Source organism: Glycine soja, chromosome 17, assembly GCF_004193775.1.
Source record: "Glycine soja cultivar W05 chromosome 17, ASM419377v2, whole genome shotgun sequence".
Lineage (NCBI taxonomy): Eukaryota > Viridiplantae > Streptophyta > Magnoliopsida > Fabales > Fabaceae > Glycine > Glycine soja.
This window is the reverse complement of record NC_041018.1, coordinates 12362340-12379459: the sequence shown is the minus strand read 5'-3', so window position 1 is coordinate 12379459 and position 17120 is coordinate 12362340. Positions and strand designations below refer to the sequence as shown.

At 30.8% G+C, this 17120-nt stretch overlaps 2 protein-coding genes across 2 annotated transcripts; both read right to left on the bottom strand.

Moving 5' to 3' along the window:
* Positions 1 to 656: 656 nt before the first annotated feature.
* On the bottom strand, positions 657 to 3701 carry LOC114394032 (putative casein kinase II subunit beta-4). Its single transcript, XM_028355577.1, has 5 exons — positions 3368 to 3701; positions 2825 to 3046; positions 2442 to 2551; positions 2188 to 2353; positions 657 to 1262 (listed from the first exon to the last, which is right to left on the bottom strand). Exons 1-5 carry the CDS (start codon positions 3522 to 3524, stop codon positions 1132 to 1134), a joined length of 786 nt encoding a protein of 261 aa, XP_028211378.1. The 5' UTR covers positions 3525 to 3701; the 3' UTR covers positions 657 to 1131.
* Positions 3702 to 7097: 3396 nt separating this feature from the next.
* On the bottom strand, positions 7098 to 11843 carry LOC114394031 (MORN repeat-containing protein 1-like). The gene is made up of 3 exons (XM_028355576.1): positions 10690 to 11843; positions 8406 to 8664; positions 7098 to 7908 (listed from the first exon to the last, which is right to left on the bottom strand). Exons 1-3 carry the CDS (start codon positions 11568 to 11570, stop codon positions 7747 to 7749), a joined length of 1302 nt encoding a protein of 433 aa, XP_028211377.1. The 5' UTR covers positions 11571 to 11843; the 3' UTR covers positions 7098 to 7746.
* Between the last annotated feature and the right edge of the window lie 5277 nt (positions 11844 to 17120).

Sequence of the window (17120 nt, the reverse complement as noted above, 5' to 3'; positions counted from 1 at the left end):
AAAAATACCTAATTTAAAGGGGGGAAAAAACATTTAAGCCAGAGATTTATAATCACTTGAATTTATTTTATGTTTGCTAAATAGAATTGAATCTAAATGTATGAGCCTGCAATTTTTATGAACTAAGTTTCCATGGTGATTACTCCGAATAATTTGCATAACTGCTATCATGAACAACCAACTCAATAGCCAGTTCAACCAATTTGACCATCAACTGTCTTAGCTAGGACATCAATATTGAATCGATAAAACAGTAAATTAGTTCTATCCTAGCCCGCCAATTTGACCATGAATATTACGAACAGAGAAGGAAATAACATGAACCAAACAGGTAAAGCAGGGACTATGGGGGCACGATGTCAGTCTGCAGAGTAGCAAAATTGACAGAACTGGATTGAGAGATTCAGCAAAATGGAAGTTAGAGATGAAAGGTTATATAGCTTATCCCGTGCTCCCTGCCCTAAAAACTGTTTTCGTATCATGCATAAACTAGATGAATAGATAATAGATAATAGCTCACATTTTTCAGCTGTGGAAAGAAATCTTCAGCATCTAGGGAGTAATTATGTATGCACACAAGCAAGTGCATAGTGAGAGCTTTCACAAGTCAGCAATCATATATTCAGGAGAAAGACAGACAGACTTGAGGTCATATTGTGCATTCATATTCCATATAATCAATAATGTTGGATAGCTGAGTATAACATCCAAGCAACTGAACTTGGAAATCATTAATGTATGAATTCATTGGCATCAAATCCACAAATTCAAAGGCTACAGAAATGGGGAGAAATGGAATAAAACAATATAAAAATAGCAGGGTATTTGTAATTCGAGACATAACCATAGACAATATTAAGTTAATTGCAAGAATACAATTTGTAAAAAGCCATTAAGAAGTACCATCGAGTACCTAAGCACTTGCTCATTGAATCAGAAGCTGAAACTAAGCACTTGCTTCACATGTCTGCATATTTCTTTACAACAAGCTCCTATAACAAGTAAAACAGATGCCTAGATTGTACTGGTTTGGAAAGCATATGATTCGCCTGTTGTTGCAAAGAGAACCATAAGAAGAGTTAAATGAGACACGGGGAGATTTTTACTTTCATGAAAGCTTCAACTTCGGCTTTATGGCTTGTGAACTTTGAACCCAAAAACTCTCGGAACATAGCCTTGTGCTGGTTTCTGTGGCTTCAGTTGTCCATAAGTCATCAAGAAGAGGTGTGGAAATGTTGTTCCAAAGTAAGCTCCATCAATGTCTAGACAGACTTAAGGAAATTTGGGAGTAAAATTTAAACCACAATTACATATACCCCAAACACAGTAACATAAATCATACCAAAAGTCATATATTCACCAGCATTTAAAAGAGTAAAGTTTTATAGGAAGAATGCAAAAGCCAAACAAATAGCAAAGTAATGTCAGGCAATTTAAAAATAAACTGAAAAATAAGAATGATCAAACTTCCTTAACTTTGAGAGAGAAAGAGAGATTAAAGAAAACTGGTGTTCCAAAGATTTTACAATTCCAAAAAGTTGTTCACTTCCTGCAGAATTTTCTAAGCATAAGTATGCCCACCAAAGTTTTCAGAAACAGTCCTTACACTTTGAAGAATACAACAGCTGGAAGTAAAATTGCAGATATAATTTGTCAAACAAGAAAATACAGTATAATTTTCATATATCATCAAACATCTAGCAGATATCAGATATCTCTTACTAAAATGTCTAGATCATGAACCCCACTTCTCATAAAACTAAACTTAAACTACTCGTTATCTGAATATTACTTTCTCTTTCCATCAGGGACCGGTATAGTATAGTCCAAATGAACAAGACATACAAGTATACTTTCAGAAAAAAGAAAAAATATAGCAGAGTTTCCAGAAATTCTTATATATGGTTTAATCATATTCAGAAAATAGTTTATGCTCCATATGCAATTTTTTTTTTTCTTTCAGGACAGCAAACACAAACTGGTTTAAGTAAGAAATGAATTTCCAAATAAACCAAAAAGGATGAATCCTTACAAACTGCTATGGTCAGACTCAAGGATGAAACTCAACCAAAAATGAAATGAGAGGCACAAGAATAAATTTTTTTTCTTTCAGAAACACAGTCACATGTAGCTGCATCAGCTCAAATCCCCCACAAAAAAGGGGTAAAGTAATAGATATAAGGATACTGCCTTGATACTTGGAACGCGGATAGTAAAGATCTTCACACCTAGGGCAGTATATTTTCACAGTACTTGACCTAGGAATGTCCGATTGACCAACTGGAAGGCAGGGCTGTCCAGAGCAGTAAACTCTTGGGCATCTACCAAAATCATAGCTCTTGTATTTGTCAAGCTGCAAAAGTTCCAACGACATCAATAACAACACCAATCCCCAGGACAATAAAGAACAAAAAGAGCGTCAATCAACCAATAAAACTTACCATGGCAGCCATTCCTTTGCTGGTCAACACATATCGAGCATGAATCATACCATAAAGCATTTCCGCCGCCGATTCAATCAACTCATTCTGTTCCTCCGTGAACATGTCACCTACAAATTCCAACCAAACCAAGTAGCCATTAAAAAAAAAACTGAATACTTAACAAGGTTTTAAATTGCAGTCCCAGCCACGCTTTTGGTGCAATTCTTGACATTGTCAGAAATTGCAGTCACAAAAACCTCAAAAACGAAAAACCTTAAGATTGTAGACCACGATTGCGAACCATGTTTTAAAACCTTGATATCACATAACAGCAATTCAAATTCATCATCTTCAATGCTAACAATTTCGCACAACAAAGTACAAAAACACAACAAACTCACCATGGGATGACTCAACGTCGAGAATCAAATCAAGGGCATAATCAAAGTAGGGCACTTGACTGCTCAATCCACAGAGGTTAAAGTCATCCTGTATGTAATCATCATCCACCTCACAAAAGAACTCATTCCCTCTTAGATTACAGAACCACGAGATCCAAGAGGTGTCATCCCCATCAGAGCCACTAACATCAGACTCTTCACTCTCCGTCTCAGATTCCTCCACTGCACCCAATGCACACCAAATTATTATAATCATTATCATCCAGTTAGCCCAGTTTCCCCAATTGCACATTCACCAACTTTTGAAGCATATTATAAACTAATTAACAACAACAATGTCTTAAAGCATATTCATTTACCTATGTTTGTTTGAAAGGGGCTGAAAAGAAAAGAAAAGATAATACCTTTGAGATATAAGGTTGGCCGATTGATTGGAGAAGGGAGGGGGAAAGGTGGCGGGTTCGAATCCCCAGACACCTGACATTTCTAACAAAACTAACAAACTAACATTTAGCGATAAAAAAAAGGGAAAAAAAATAGTACCTTGGAGGTTGGAATTCTTGGAAGCGGTGTTGATGGGGCGGGAAGTGGAAGGAGAGGATCGTTCCAAGTGCTTATCGAGAACGTCGTTGATTCGCTTCCGATCCTCGGATTTAGAGGCGGAAACGGAAACACCACCTCGCTCTCGTTCTTTGTACATCCCTGCCCTATTATCCCTGAAACATAGCTCAAGAATTGAAAAAATGGTGGTGAGAGTGAGGGCTAGGGTTTTGGATTCACCTACTGATAGCTACAACAACAACAACACACCACAATCCTAAATTGTTACTACTACTTGCTGCCAGGTGCCAACTTTAAACTAAGCAAACCCCATTTTTTGATTTTTATCATTACCCCTTACCTGCTCCCACATCATTAATTAAGGGTCCGTTTGCCAAATTTTATCAATATTCAGACATTAATGCAAGGTAAGCTAAATATCATTTTTAATTATTTGTCAGCATTTTAAAATTATGTTTGGTAGAGAAGAAAGAAGGTTTTTTTTTCGTAAATACATTACTTTTCCAATCTAATTTAATTTTTAATATATATTATTTGAAACTTTCTCTCTTCTTTTTATTATTATTTTTAATTTAAAATATTATAAAATATAAATATTATATTATATAATTTTTTTAATTGGTTTTAATATTACTTATTTATTAAATTAAATTTTATATTTTTATTTTTTATTTTTTTAAAGAAAAAAATATACAGATAAAGAAAAATAAAAAAAATTGAATAAAATTATAATAAAATTTTTTAGTTATTTTGTATGTATTTTTGTAGTTAAATTTATGTGTTGTTGATATTTTTTTTGTTATGTTCATTAATTAAAAAAATAATAAAATTGGTTAATAGTATTAAAATAAACTAAAAAATACAATAAAAATAATTGATACATCTATTTTATACAATAAATATAAAACTTTAAAGAGTAGGAACTGTTATATTGAAAATATTTTTAAAAATATTTATTTAGCACTTATTTTTTTTGTTAAGTGATAATAATTAATATTTTTATTATTTATGACGGCAGATATGGAGACAAAAAATTAAAATATCAAAAAATACTAATAATTGTTAAATATGAGCTATTTTTTATAATAAAAATATATTGAAAATATCTTTAAAGATATTTAATTAACAATTATTCCTTATTATCACTCGAATCAATATGGCAAAAATATGAACGGATCAGAAACCGAAAAAAGATCGTTCCGTTTCAACTAGCAATCATGCTAGACAAAGAAGAAGAAAATGAACATGAAATGTAGCCGGCAAATGGTCAGAAGGAAACAATTGTCTTAACATATCTTTATTTTAAGTTTTTCTCTAATGAAGTCTAATTGTTTAAATATTTTATTGATAATGCACTACAATATTCTTTTATAGATAAGTTGTTAAACAAAATTTTTTCTCATTTTTAATTAAATCTAATGACATAAACAAACTAATTATATTTAGTAATATAATTATATTAGAAAATTCAGATTTTAAATAAAAATATTCACCTAAGAAATATGTTAAGTAAATTAAATAATAAAACAAAAATAATTATATTTAATAATATCATTTTCTTTAAAAAAAATTAAAAAAACAAAATTATAAAATTTAATTTAATAAATAAGTAATTTTAAAACCAATTAAAAAAATTATATAATATAATTTATATTTTATAATATTTTAAATTAAAAAAAAAACAAAAAGAAGAGAGAAAATCTCTAGTAGTGTATATTGAAAATTAAAAGTAGTATAGACTAAGAAAAAGTGTATTTACAGAGGAAAAAAAAACGAAAAAAAGGCTAAAATAAAATTTTAAAATTTTAAAATTTAAATTGGAGAAAAAATAAAAGAAGAGTAATTTTTATTTTTATTTGTTGAAATCAACTTTTTTATTTTATTTTTCTTCAATCGAATAAAAGAATATCATTATTTGTATTTCTTTTTACTTAATTTTCTTTCCTTCAACTTTCACTCATTTCAAACAAATCTTAGTTTAAGTTCTCCTTCAACGGCAAAGATTATCATTGACTTTTTTTAAGTCAAGTAAAATTGCAATCTAATGTAAAAAAAAAAAAAAAGAAGAAGCGATTAATTAATAAAAAATTATTATTATTATAGTATAAATTTTAAAATAATTATTATAAAATTTATTATCATATTAATTTGTGATAAATAATAATATAAAATTTCTTTATACAATCAACGCATAACATTTTTTTTAAAAAAAAAATTATCGGTGTGATTATTAATAAGAACTTCATATTACGTATTTTCGCTTTTGTTAAAAAAAATTGTTATTTGTTTTGAAAATCTCTTTAAAGGTGAGAGTTAAATTCCAAGTTATTTTTGTATGCAAAATGAATTATTTTAAAATTTTTTGTTTGAGCAATAGTTTCAACGCATAAGTAAGGAAATACATCCTTTTTTATGTTTGTGGGATGCAAATGGTAACACAAACATACTATTAGACTGCAAAGTGATTGTCTGATTCAATTATTATTTCAAAGTTAAATTGATTACATTAATTAAACCATTTGTTAGGAAGATGTTAAAAGATTTTTTTAATAAAGACGTACAAGGAATCCGATGAGCCATCTTAAGAAGACAGTGTTAATGTGTAATGGTACGTTTTTTTAACCTTACATATGGTAATGAATTTTTTTTAAGCAGAAAAAAATATCATTCAGTTATTTTTAGAAAGGGAATATAATATATATTGATAATGTAAAGTGTTTTTAGACTCTCATTTAGTTATAAATTATAATAAATGATTATAATCCCAATTAACAAAATTCTAGATATGGTGATTAAAAAATAACATTATTTTTTTCAATAACTCTTTCTTTTATATAGTCTCAACAGTTTATAATTTAAGATAGCATTCTAGTTCCAATTTTAGAGAAACATAGTATGCTGTTTGCTGACTCCTTAGGTATTGTCTTCCCAAGGCAGTAATTTGTTTCTCTTTCTGTTTGTTTTCGTCCACCCAATATAAATAAGCAAGTTTTATTTTCATCCTCTAAATTTTTTTATTTAGTATAATTTTCTTTTAATTATAGGTTTTTCTTTAACAATGAATCTTGTTATATTAATCTCTTTAGCACTCTTTGTACAAGACATGAATCAATAAGTCATTGATATCAATTTTCTTAAGTAAAATTTCAGGTTCGAGCATTGTGAATTAAAAAAAAATATGATTATTTTTTTTTTTTACTAAACATGATGAGTTAAATTTTTAGACAAAAATTAATAATTAACAAAACTGATAAATACTTCATTTTTGGAAAAATCTTGCACTTTAATGGTTTTAAATTATAATATGGAGATATCATATTTGAAGCAAAATGGGTCATGAAAAACAATTCATTTCATTATCTCATTTTGTCTAAAATAAGAGATCTAACTTAATTGGTTGAACATTTATGTAAATAATATAAATTTCATGCATTTAATTTATAGAAATAAAAAAAATTCTCATTTTGTCTAATGAAATTGCACAAAATTTTGACATGTTAGTTGCTAACTTCTAAAGGAAACCCTTAATCAATTTTAACCGATGAAATCACACAGAATTTTAAAAAGTATTTCTAGCATTTTTCTCTATAACATTGTACTCAACAAATACTTATTAGCCTGGTGATTGGTATGAACCAGCCTGTTTGACACCTTTGGCATGAGTTCCTGTAGAAATTGTTGCGATGTCACCTCCATTCTACAAGACAAATTCTTTCAAGTAATAATAGAGCTCCACCTTCTATCATATTTTTACTATTTTAAGATATAAAACTTTACATCGTTGTTTGATGTGTAAGTCTGATCGTACAAATGATAACGAAATTGAGCTTCCCAAATCTTTAACTCTTCACCAAACAACACATACAGCACTAGCTGGTGGGCAACTTGATAAATGCACCCAGATGGATAGATACACCAACACGTTTATGGCTTGGCAAGAAGCCAACATGTAAATCCTACGCTATCCTTTGTCCATCTTTGTGGCACTTTTTGCCTTACACGGTGTAACTTTATACTCTACTATTCTTGCTCTTCTTACTTATACACATAAAAGCATCCACCAAAAGTGAGGAACCTACTTGCTCCACAATCTGCCATTGAGTTCAATGACAGAAAGTGGTTCCAAGCAGGCACCTCGTAGCTATACAAAGATACAAGAAATGGAAACACCTCTCAAGTGGAGAGGAGAAGAAAATGTACATAACTTAGCTATCAAACTTCAGAGAAGATACCATTTTTTTGCACATCTTTGTGATTCTCCTTCCTTGCATTCATTCTGCTTCCTTTGCTTTCGCATATCTAATAATGTTCTGTGTATGCAAACTTATGATGGAGGATGACACTGAGGAAATGGGTTATTATCATTTATTATTACTATTATTATGGTGCATCCTATTTTGCACAGCCTTTACAGCTGCATCTCTGGCTGTGTTTGCTGCTTTATTAGCTGCAGCCACTACTTTATTCACCCCGTCATCCACCTTTGCCATATTGTAAGCTTTCTCAGCAGCAGAATGTGCGTCCTGCTTAGAATGAGAGAAGTAAGTATCAAGTATAAACATTTCTCATATTTATTATTGCAGAGTCTAGTGCTTATGAAATCAAGGTGATTTAAGGTCCAGCATAAGACCCAAGTAGCTTATGCAGAAAGCCAAGTCTGATAAAATTAGGGAAGGTTCAGGTTTATTCATGATTTTGTTATTTGAAGGTCCTTCATAATAACATCCAGGAAGAAACAGGGAGAGCAACTATAAGAAGCAGCAAAACAACATTTAGTTAAACGGATTTTCTAATGTGTCTCTTGTACATGGTATAGAGCCAAAAATAAAAAGCATTTTATTATATAAAAAAATACAAAAGTAATTCGATGATTGCCTTTTCTAGTAATTATATCATTGTTTTTAACTCCCTTTTGTTCCCAATACAAAGAATAAAGAATAACTACCCTCATCCCTTTCTTTTTCAATCTATCTGTTATATACACATATTAATCCATCTCAAGTGCAAAATGTACTATTACCTGTACTGCATTGAAAACCTTGGCATGGTCCACAGCACATGGAGACCCAGTAGGACTATTATGTCTTTTAGGATCATCAAGAATCCCATTCTGCCAATGACCACATTGTGTTTCCCCGTTTCTGAAAGTGTACATTCCCAGTCCTTGTCTTCTTCCTTCATGCCATGCCCCCTCATACCGATGACCATTCTGAAATTGATACACTCCAAAACCATGCATCTTGTCTGCAAAATATTCACCAGCATATATGTCCCCATTTCTGCAGGATACATAAAATAAGTGTAAAGACCCACTCAAAAGAGATACTTTTCGTATTTGTTAAAAAATCAAACCTTCCCGTCACAATTGTTCTTTTGTAATGCATTCAATATATAGAGAGATCTTAAAACAACACAGCAATAATGACAATAAGTAATAACAGTCTTGTACCATCTTCCAATGAGATTGTTCTTTGGTTCATGTTAAAAAATGGGAAAGGGTCAAAAAATATGGAAATTATACAGTTCTGGAAATGTGGATCAAATTCAATACCTAGTTCCAGCTATTAATAATGCAAGGTTGAAGAAGATAGACAGAATCAGAAAGTTATATTGTTTGTATACTGATATAGTAACTTACAAAACTTCAAGTGCATTTACACTGCTACAGAGTAACAGATTCAATATTCCAATTGCAATTCCAATCACTTTTCGAGTGTCTTAGCTGGATATGTATATTACAGGTAAAATTGGTTGAGACATTATATACTTGATACTACCAGGAACAGAAGCAAATTTATCATCTTCAGGAAGATCATCAATAACTTTAGTAATTCTTTACAAGAAATGTGGCATGAAAAGCTTTGATTTACTAACATGCTTACAAACAGACTGAGCTTTGATCAAAACGAGTTGAAAAATTTACAGAAAATTCGATTAAATTGTTGCCTTGTGGTTAGTAAGAAACTAGACTAACCCCTTTGGCTTCTGATGGAAAATATTACAAACAACCAACCGAACACCAGAATAAAGCAAAGATGGCAGAAATAAAATCTTGGTGAGTTTGTGCAGCAAAGTGTTGGCATTTTTTGTTTGGCTAAAATGAAGCATATAGTAAATCCAAATCAATATCCCCCTAAAATTTTAAAACAAGAGTACGAATGTAACAACTAAAAAATGAAACTTGTGTTTCTAGCACAGGTTGTTGACAATTTGAATGGTCATATTTGCGACCAAAACTTTATATAAAAAAGGGTCTAGAATCATAATGACGGGCATACAAAAATATCAACAGACCTGACATGGGTAAATTTATGAAGTTATAATTGAAGCATTGACATATTGGATCCAATAATGCTCTGGCACAAACTTCTACAGGCCAGATGAACATATTTCTAAACTTTTTCCACAGGAATATCAATGCTTTCTTAAAAAGAAAATAAAAAAGAAGTCTTGAACCAGATGTAGACAAAACTTAAAAGTTCCCCAATCAACCATAATTTCGGAAATGCTCAACAAGTCTAAATGAGAAAATCAGAGTCCCTCAGAGTCCCATTGCATTGAACTATGAGAATATCAAACCTAAAAAGATTATGTAAAATCTCTATAAGACTGAACCCCCACTCTAATACTTGAGATTGTATGCATCAGTTATTTTCCTCTATAACCTTACAAAACCTTCATTTCAGCCACTTACTTTTCACAGAATAAATAGTGTATATGGTGACAGTGTAAAAGATTTTTACACTATCGTTCATTCACAAACTTCCATATATGGTAATTTAATCGACCTTTACAATAACTACTGTAAAAGTCATACAAGCTATGATTTTTAATTGGTTAACAATAAAAAAAACTACGTACCTCATTGCCCAGAGGCTCTTCGCTATGCGAAGGTATGAGGGAGGGATGTTGTACGCAGCCTTACCCTTGCATATGCAAAGAGGCTGTTTCCGGATTCGAACCCATGACCAACAAGTCACCAAGGCACAACTTTATACCACCAGCGCATAGAAATTAAACTCCCTTGCAAAGCATTGTTTACTTCTTAGTTCTTAGTCTTTCTCTAGAACATGAAGGACTAAAGGGGAGATATGATGTTAGCCCAGTGGTTGGGGAAGGGTGAAGGGAGAGGTGACGGGTTTGAATCCCTTTCAACTGATATTTCTAACAAAACTAAACAACTAACATTTGCCCATAAAAAAAAATAAGGACTAAAGTAAACAAACAACATTTTCCAACATCACAACAACTAAAGCATCTGCACAGACAAATAGCAAATTGAAAAAAGAAAAAAAGAAAAAAACCTGAAATGGTACTGTCCAAGTCCATGTTTGACTCCCCATTTGAACTCCCCAACATAGCGGCTGCCATCAATGCAAGTGTGGACTCCAAACCCATGACACTGTCCATTAGACCACTCACCACCATACACATCCCCACAGTAAAACTTATATATCCCCATTCCATGCCTCAAACCTTCTCTATATTGCCCTCTATACCTGCTCCCTCTAGCCCATGTCTCAACACCATACCCATCATACTTTCCATCAACCCATCCTCCCTCATACCTCCCATGCATGTGATAGTGATAAACCCCACTCCCCCAACACTTCCCTTTTTGAAATTCACCCTCATAAACATCCCCATTGCTGTAAACTTGGACCCAACACCCCCAATTTGTGTTCTTTACTTGCTTAGGGTTCGACCCAATAGACCATACAACAGGCTGAGGAGAAGAGGATGATGATGATGATGAGAATTTGGTGGGGAACAATCGAGTGAAGAAAGACAGTGCCAAATTGAGGGAAACGAAGAGTGCTGCTGAGAAAGCGATAACTGAGAAGAAATCTAAGGGGCTAGGGTTTGAGAAGAGGAGGTAGAGGGAAGGAAGGGGGAGGAAGAGGAGGAAGCGGAAACGCGGGAGAAGCTTGGAAGTTGGAAACTTTGCGCCAAAGGGTGTTTGGAACAGAGGGAAAGTCATGATGGGTATTATTCTCTTGTTGGAGAAGCGTTCATGGTGGAACGGCGTGTTTGGTGAGTTTGGTGGAGGTGGATGGGGCGAGGAAGGTGAAACCTGAATTGAGAAATGGGTTTGTGGAGTTGAAGTGGCGGCGTCATCGGAAGAGAGGTGGGGGTTCTCTTTTCCGATGTGAAGCTCTGGCTTGTGGTGGTGATGCATTAACATTAACACACCAAGGAAGGTGACACAGTTTTTGAATTTGTTGACGTGGTTTTGGTGTGAGAATAACTATGTACTGTATGAACAACTATGAAGAGTGTTCTGGCATTATTATTCTGCGATTGTATCTGGTTTTGTTTTTTCAGTCTGCGGCGGGTGGGTAATACTATTATGACTTTGTTGGTTGCTCTGCTGTTTTGGGGTTTGGTTTTTTGTTGGAATGAGATGAGAGAATGGAGAGGTGGGGAAAGTGTGCAATTTGTGTCTGTTTTGAGGGTCCAATGAGAGGGGGTGTCATTATAATAAGTGGGATTTCGAAACCAAAATAATGCATGGATTTTCTAAATTCCAGAAATTATGTGATATTTTTATTATTTATTTTAATTTAATAAGAATATGATAATTTTATTGTGGTAAAAAAAATAACATTTTTACCTTCGTATGAAGTTTGTTTATGAAAAATTGTTTAAAAAATATTCCTAAAAAATATCATTTCCCAAAAATATTTATTTTTTAAAATGAATACAATACCAAAAGTCCCCTTGTAATACTACAATTCTAGATTGCAACTTGCAATAACGCATGTTGATGCGTATAAATTATGAGACCTGTGCTTTCTGTCTGTGAATTTTCTAAATTTCCAATTGTATACAGTCCGAGATTGCAACTTGCAACGCATGTTGAGGGATTAGAAATTAGCTGTACATAGCCATTAAATTCATTGGACTTTTTGGTACATCTTACAAATTAATAGGTTAATCGTATCTGTTTTGCTTATTTATTAATTATGTTGTCCTTTTATATTAATTCATGAACAAAATATAAAAATATTAACTTAGATAATTAAGATGAGTTCCTTGTTTTAGTGAACTAGCTATTGGAAAAAGAATTCACGAAAAAAGAAAATTATATAGGAAAAAGGATTGATTATTCCATCCGGATCAATTTCATTCTTATCCTGATATTCATGACTCCATAAAAGAAAATTCAGTTGTAAACATGCCACGCAGAATGTGATCCCAATGGTCAAGATATGATAGTTAACAAGACTAAACGTTTCTGTTAAAAGAAGAAAAAGAAAAAGAAAAAGAAAAAGAAAGAAACAAGACAAAACTTGAGTAGTGAATTGTATCCTGTGAAGTTATGATTTCACACTCAACTCTTTAAAATATATGCATATTATATTCAACAAGACTAAACTCCATATCACATTTTATCTTTTACATCTTTTACTCTCACACAAGCACAATATGTATATTTGATTGAATTCACAATCAACCAACTTTATAATATAAAAAATTTTCAAGTTAATACATACAGTTATCAAAAATTTTCAAAAATTTATAATATAAAATTATCAAAAAAAATTTATAATATAAAATTATCAAAATTTTTCCATTCCTTTATAATATAAAAAATTAAAAATTATGTCTTATTTTTTAAGATGATAACTTATTAAAAATAAATTTAAATATGAAAAATATATATTAATCATTTTTATGTCATTTTATATTTATCAACCAACTTAATAATAATTTTTGCAAACACTTTCAATTTAACCATGTTAATTTATAAATTTTCAAATAAATTATAAGTTAATTTTATCAAACACACTCAATTAAAGGAAAAAAAATAGAATTAAATTTTCATATAAGTTAGTTTCAAAGTTTGTTGGAATAAGATGTAAATAATTTATAAACATATATTAAGCTACTTTTATACACAAATATTTATGTATTAAATGTAAATAAGTTGCAAAAACTATTTTAAAGACAAGAAAATGTTGCTCTTAGATAAAGATACACAGTTAAATTTATTCCTGAACATGATATCATAACAATTTAATTCATAAAAAATAAAATTTAAATTTAATCATTAAATATGTAAAAAAAATAACAAATTAATCATTAAACATTACAATTTAAAAAAAATTATTTTGTTATATTTTTTTATACATTTAAAAATTAAATTTGTATTTTTTATATCTCAAAAATTAATTTTTCACCACATCGTATTTTCATTAATAAATTTAACTATTTAAGTCGTTAGATAATTGTAATTAATTTAGAGATCGAATAGAAATGATCTTACGTTTAGGGTTAGTCCGTAAAATTAGGGCAAACATGTAAAGATGTGGTCGGTGGCGTCGCCTCTTCTGAACAAATTAATGCGCAATCAATCAGATCAGCTACCCTCTCATAACGGCAACTGCAGTAGCTAACGAGGATAACCGTTCCAGGAACAGTGTCCACGTGGCGCATTGTTTCATTGACACGTTGAATTCGTTTGGCTCTTTATTTGCTAATCCTCAATTGGGAAGAAACTTTGAACCTGAGAAGTGGAATGCGCCTTACAATTGGATTTTGTTTTGTTTTGGTAAATGTTTATTTCATAACTTATAGATTTACTTATATTTGAAATGATTCCAAGTTAATACATACATACAAGTGATACATCCACTAATTCGTTCGTCTTAATAATATTGAGTTTAATTATCTTAAATAAAATTTTAATTCAAATTTTATGGATGAAAAAAATTATAAGAATAAAAATATATTTAAGTCTTTTTTAAATAAAAATAAAATCAAATTATTTGACCATGACACGATACCTTTTTTCTTTTTAGTGATGTAGAACAGTGCCATGTTATTATTTTGTCCATATAAATAAGGATATGGACAAAAGTAGTGCCACATGATTATCAGAGAGATTTAACGATACTAACTTAAGAATCATGAAGATGACATTAGAACAACACAATCGGGAGGATTAAAAATCAAACGAGAGATTCAAATTATATATAATAATAATATTAGAGGTGATAAGAGTTGAAAAGTGTTGAAGCCTGGGTCCACATGTGTATGAGTGTGCAGCATGGTTGGGTTGAGTGGTCTTACTTTGTTCTTATCCATGTTTGCCAATCCTACTCATGGCCTTATATTATTACCCAAACCGTTGTCCTTATCCGTTTTATCTATATTCCATGTCTCCTTATCCCGTAATAGCACACAAAGCCTACTACAACTTTCAATGTCAATGTCCTTACTAGCTTGTTCTCAAATCAACAAAATATGGAAGAGGAACAAAGTAATAATGGAATCCTTGTAGTTTGATAGTTTAGCTTGCGGAAAAAATCGCTTTTCATTTTGTTTCTTTTCTATTATCTTTATTTGAACGTTGACGGCTTTTATTTATCTAGTTTTTTGTTTTTTTTTTTATCAAAGGAAGGGTAACCTAAGAGTTTTTTTTAATCTTGGCACCCCGCATTTTTATCTATAAAACACCTTTACTTAATTTTTCCAATTGTTTTGTGATTTATTGATAAAATCAATTTGAAATTGTCTATTTAATCTGATTTAAAATAGGCTGCAGATGTTTGAGCTGAGTCCTTTTCATAAATTTGACCAACTTATTTAGTATTGAATTATACATCTATCTTGAAGTAACAAAATAGACAACGAATTACAACAAGGAAACTTCATTTAGCGTCATATGATGATATACTTTTTTAATCTTGATCTTGGTACCAAATTGTTTCAACCAAAAGTAATATTTGTAGAGGATCTTTAGCGTATACAAAATAAATATTTTTCTTTTAATATGATATATTTCATATTTAAGTATGATTCGAACCCTAGACAGTAACTATAATAAATTACCTTCAAGTTAATTATGTTAAATTTAGGCATCTTTTATGACAATATAACTACCTTCATGTTAATTATGTTAAATTTTATAATACAATCCAATTAAAATAACTTCATATATATAAGTTGTGTTGACTTTAATTTCCCGAAGAAGAAAAAGGAAAATAATGTGTTTTCAAGATCTTAAACGGTGTAGGAAGAAGATGAAAGGAAAAAGTGTAAAAAAAAAGTCTAATGTCATTTTTTTCATTATGTTTTTTAATTATTTTTTTTATACATTAAGTTTTATCATGGTCCTTTGTATTTTTAAAATGTATTGTTTGGTGAAGTGTGTCACAAATCTAGGTTCATGAAGTGCATCACAAATTTGGGTCTTTGTGTGCGTAACGAAGTACGTTGAGGAAAATCCTCCGTGGAACTACATGCGATTGCCAACCAAAGAGGGCCAATCATCTAGCTAAACAACCTTGATTCGTTGAGTTCCACTACCGGTGAGGAAGACATAAATATCGAATGGGAAATCCTCACTTGTCCGGTCCAACCGTGTGTGAAAATAGAAGTCTTGCTCACAAACCTCACGAAGAGTTAAATTTTAACTTTTCGTTTGGATCTGAATCAATTGGCGAGTTAGGATCATATTTTTCTCTTTCATTGAAGACAACTTTTGCTTTGAGTTCCCTTACTTTTGTTTCCAATAACATAATTGTATGAAATGTTTGGGTTTTTCGGTGAGGAATATAATAATTTTTTGTGATTACAACAAGATTATGTGTTAACGTTGTTTAATCTGTGTGCTACTATTTTTTTACCTTTTCAAATTAGGAAAAGTTTGTAGAGATAATGATTTTTTTAGATGAATTTTTTTGAAATAAAATAAAGATAGTGGTAGTTTTAGTTGCCACTATGTGAAGCTAATTACTTTAAAAGGCTTAATGTCACTTTTGACTTATTATATTTTGAAGTTGTTTTGTTTTTGTACTTTAAGATTTAAAAGTTTTATTTTGATCTTTTATGTTTTCGAAATGTATTGTTTTGATCCTTTTTTAAAATTTAAAAGTTAACCAAACATTAATGTTTCTAACGAAAAATTAAAACTTTGGCTCAATGATAGACATAATCTAATATATCCTGTGCATTAGGCCATGTATCTATTTATATGAGAACAAATATAAAAGCAAATTCAATGAAGTGAATAAACTTTTACAAAACCTATTTTGTTTAGACAATACAATTTTTTCATTCATTCCATTATTGCTATGATAAAAAATAATCATTTTCAAACCAATAAGTCTAGTGGATGAGATAGGGTAAATATAGTTTATTCGTAGATAACAATATAAGACAAAGAAAAAAAGTCAAATTGAAAGTGACAACAACTTTAACATTTCAAATCCCAAAGATGCAATTATGCTTGTTAAAAAGGTAAGTAAATCTATAAATAACACAAGTGTGAGGTATAAAGCAATTTTTTTTTTTTCATATGCATGATGTTGTTCAGTTGTAAAAATAAAACAAAATAAAATAAAATTATTATGTGAAACGCCAAATCAACCATGTTGTCAAGTCACCTGTTCAACCTATAAACCAACAGAGTCAAATCAAGTCGTATCAATCTGTTTCGTGACCAATCCATTTAAGGGCTTGAACTGGTTAAATGGTTGATTCTAGACATGGCAACAGGACAGGGACGGGAATTGCCTCACCAATCCCCAATCCCGACTTCTCAACATACTCCTGTATCCATTTTCGATACTCGGTTAAAATTTGTTACATCATTCCTATACTAGTTGGGTATCAGATATTCCTATCTCCGCCTTGTTTATGGTTCAGATTTGTAAAATAAGTTTTTTTTTTGTAAAAAAATTTAATTAAAAATTTGATTTTAGAAAAAATAAATTAATTGTTACGC

Coding starts and splice junctions, on each gene's coding strand:
- LOC114394032 (XM_028355577.1), bottom strand. CDS start 3,524: ATGTACAAAGAACGAGAGCGAGGTGGTGTTTCCGTTTCCGCCTCTAAA. Junction 2,552..2,824: donor CGACGTTGAGTCATCCCATG/GTGAGTTTGTTG, acceptor TGGAATTTGTAG/GTGACATGTTCACGGAGGAA. Junction 1,263..2,187: donor GCGTTCCAAGTATCAAGGCA/GTATCCTTATAT, acceptor AAGTCTGTCTAG/ACATTGATGGAGCTTACTTT.
- LOC114394031 (XM_028355576.1), bottom strand. CDS start 11,570: ATGTTAATGCATCACCACCACAAGCCAGAGCTTCACATCGGAAAAGAG. Junction 8,665..10,689: donor CTTGGACAGTACCATTTCAG/GTTTTTTTCTTT, acceptor TGTATCCTGCAG/AAATGGGGACATATATGCTG. Junction 7,909..8,405: donor AGGTTTTCAATGCAGTACAG/GTAATAGTACAT, acceptor CATTCTAAGCAG/GACGCACATTCTGCTGCTGA.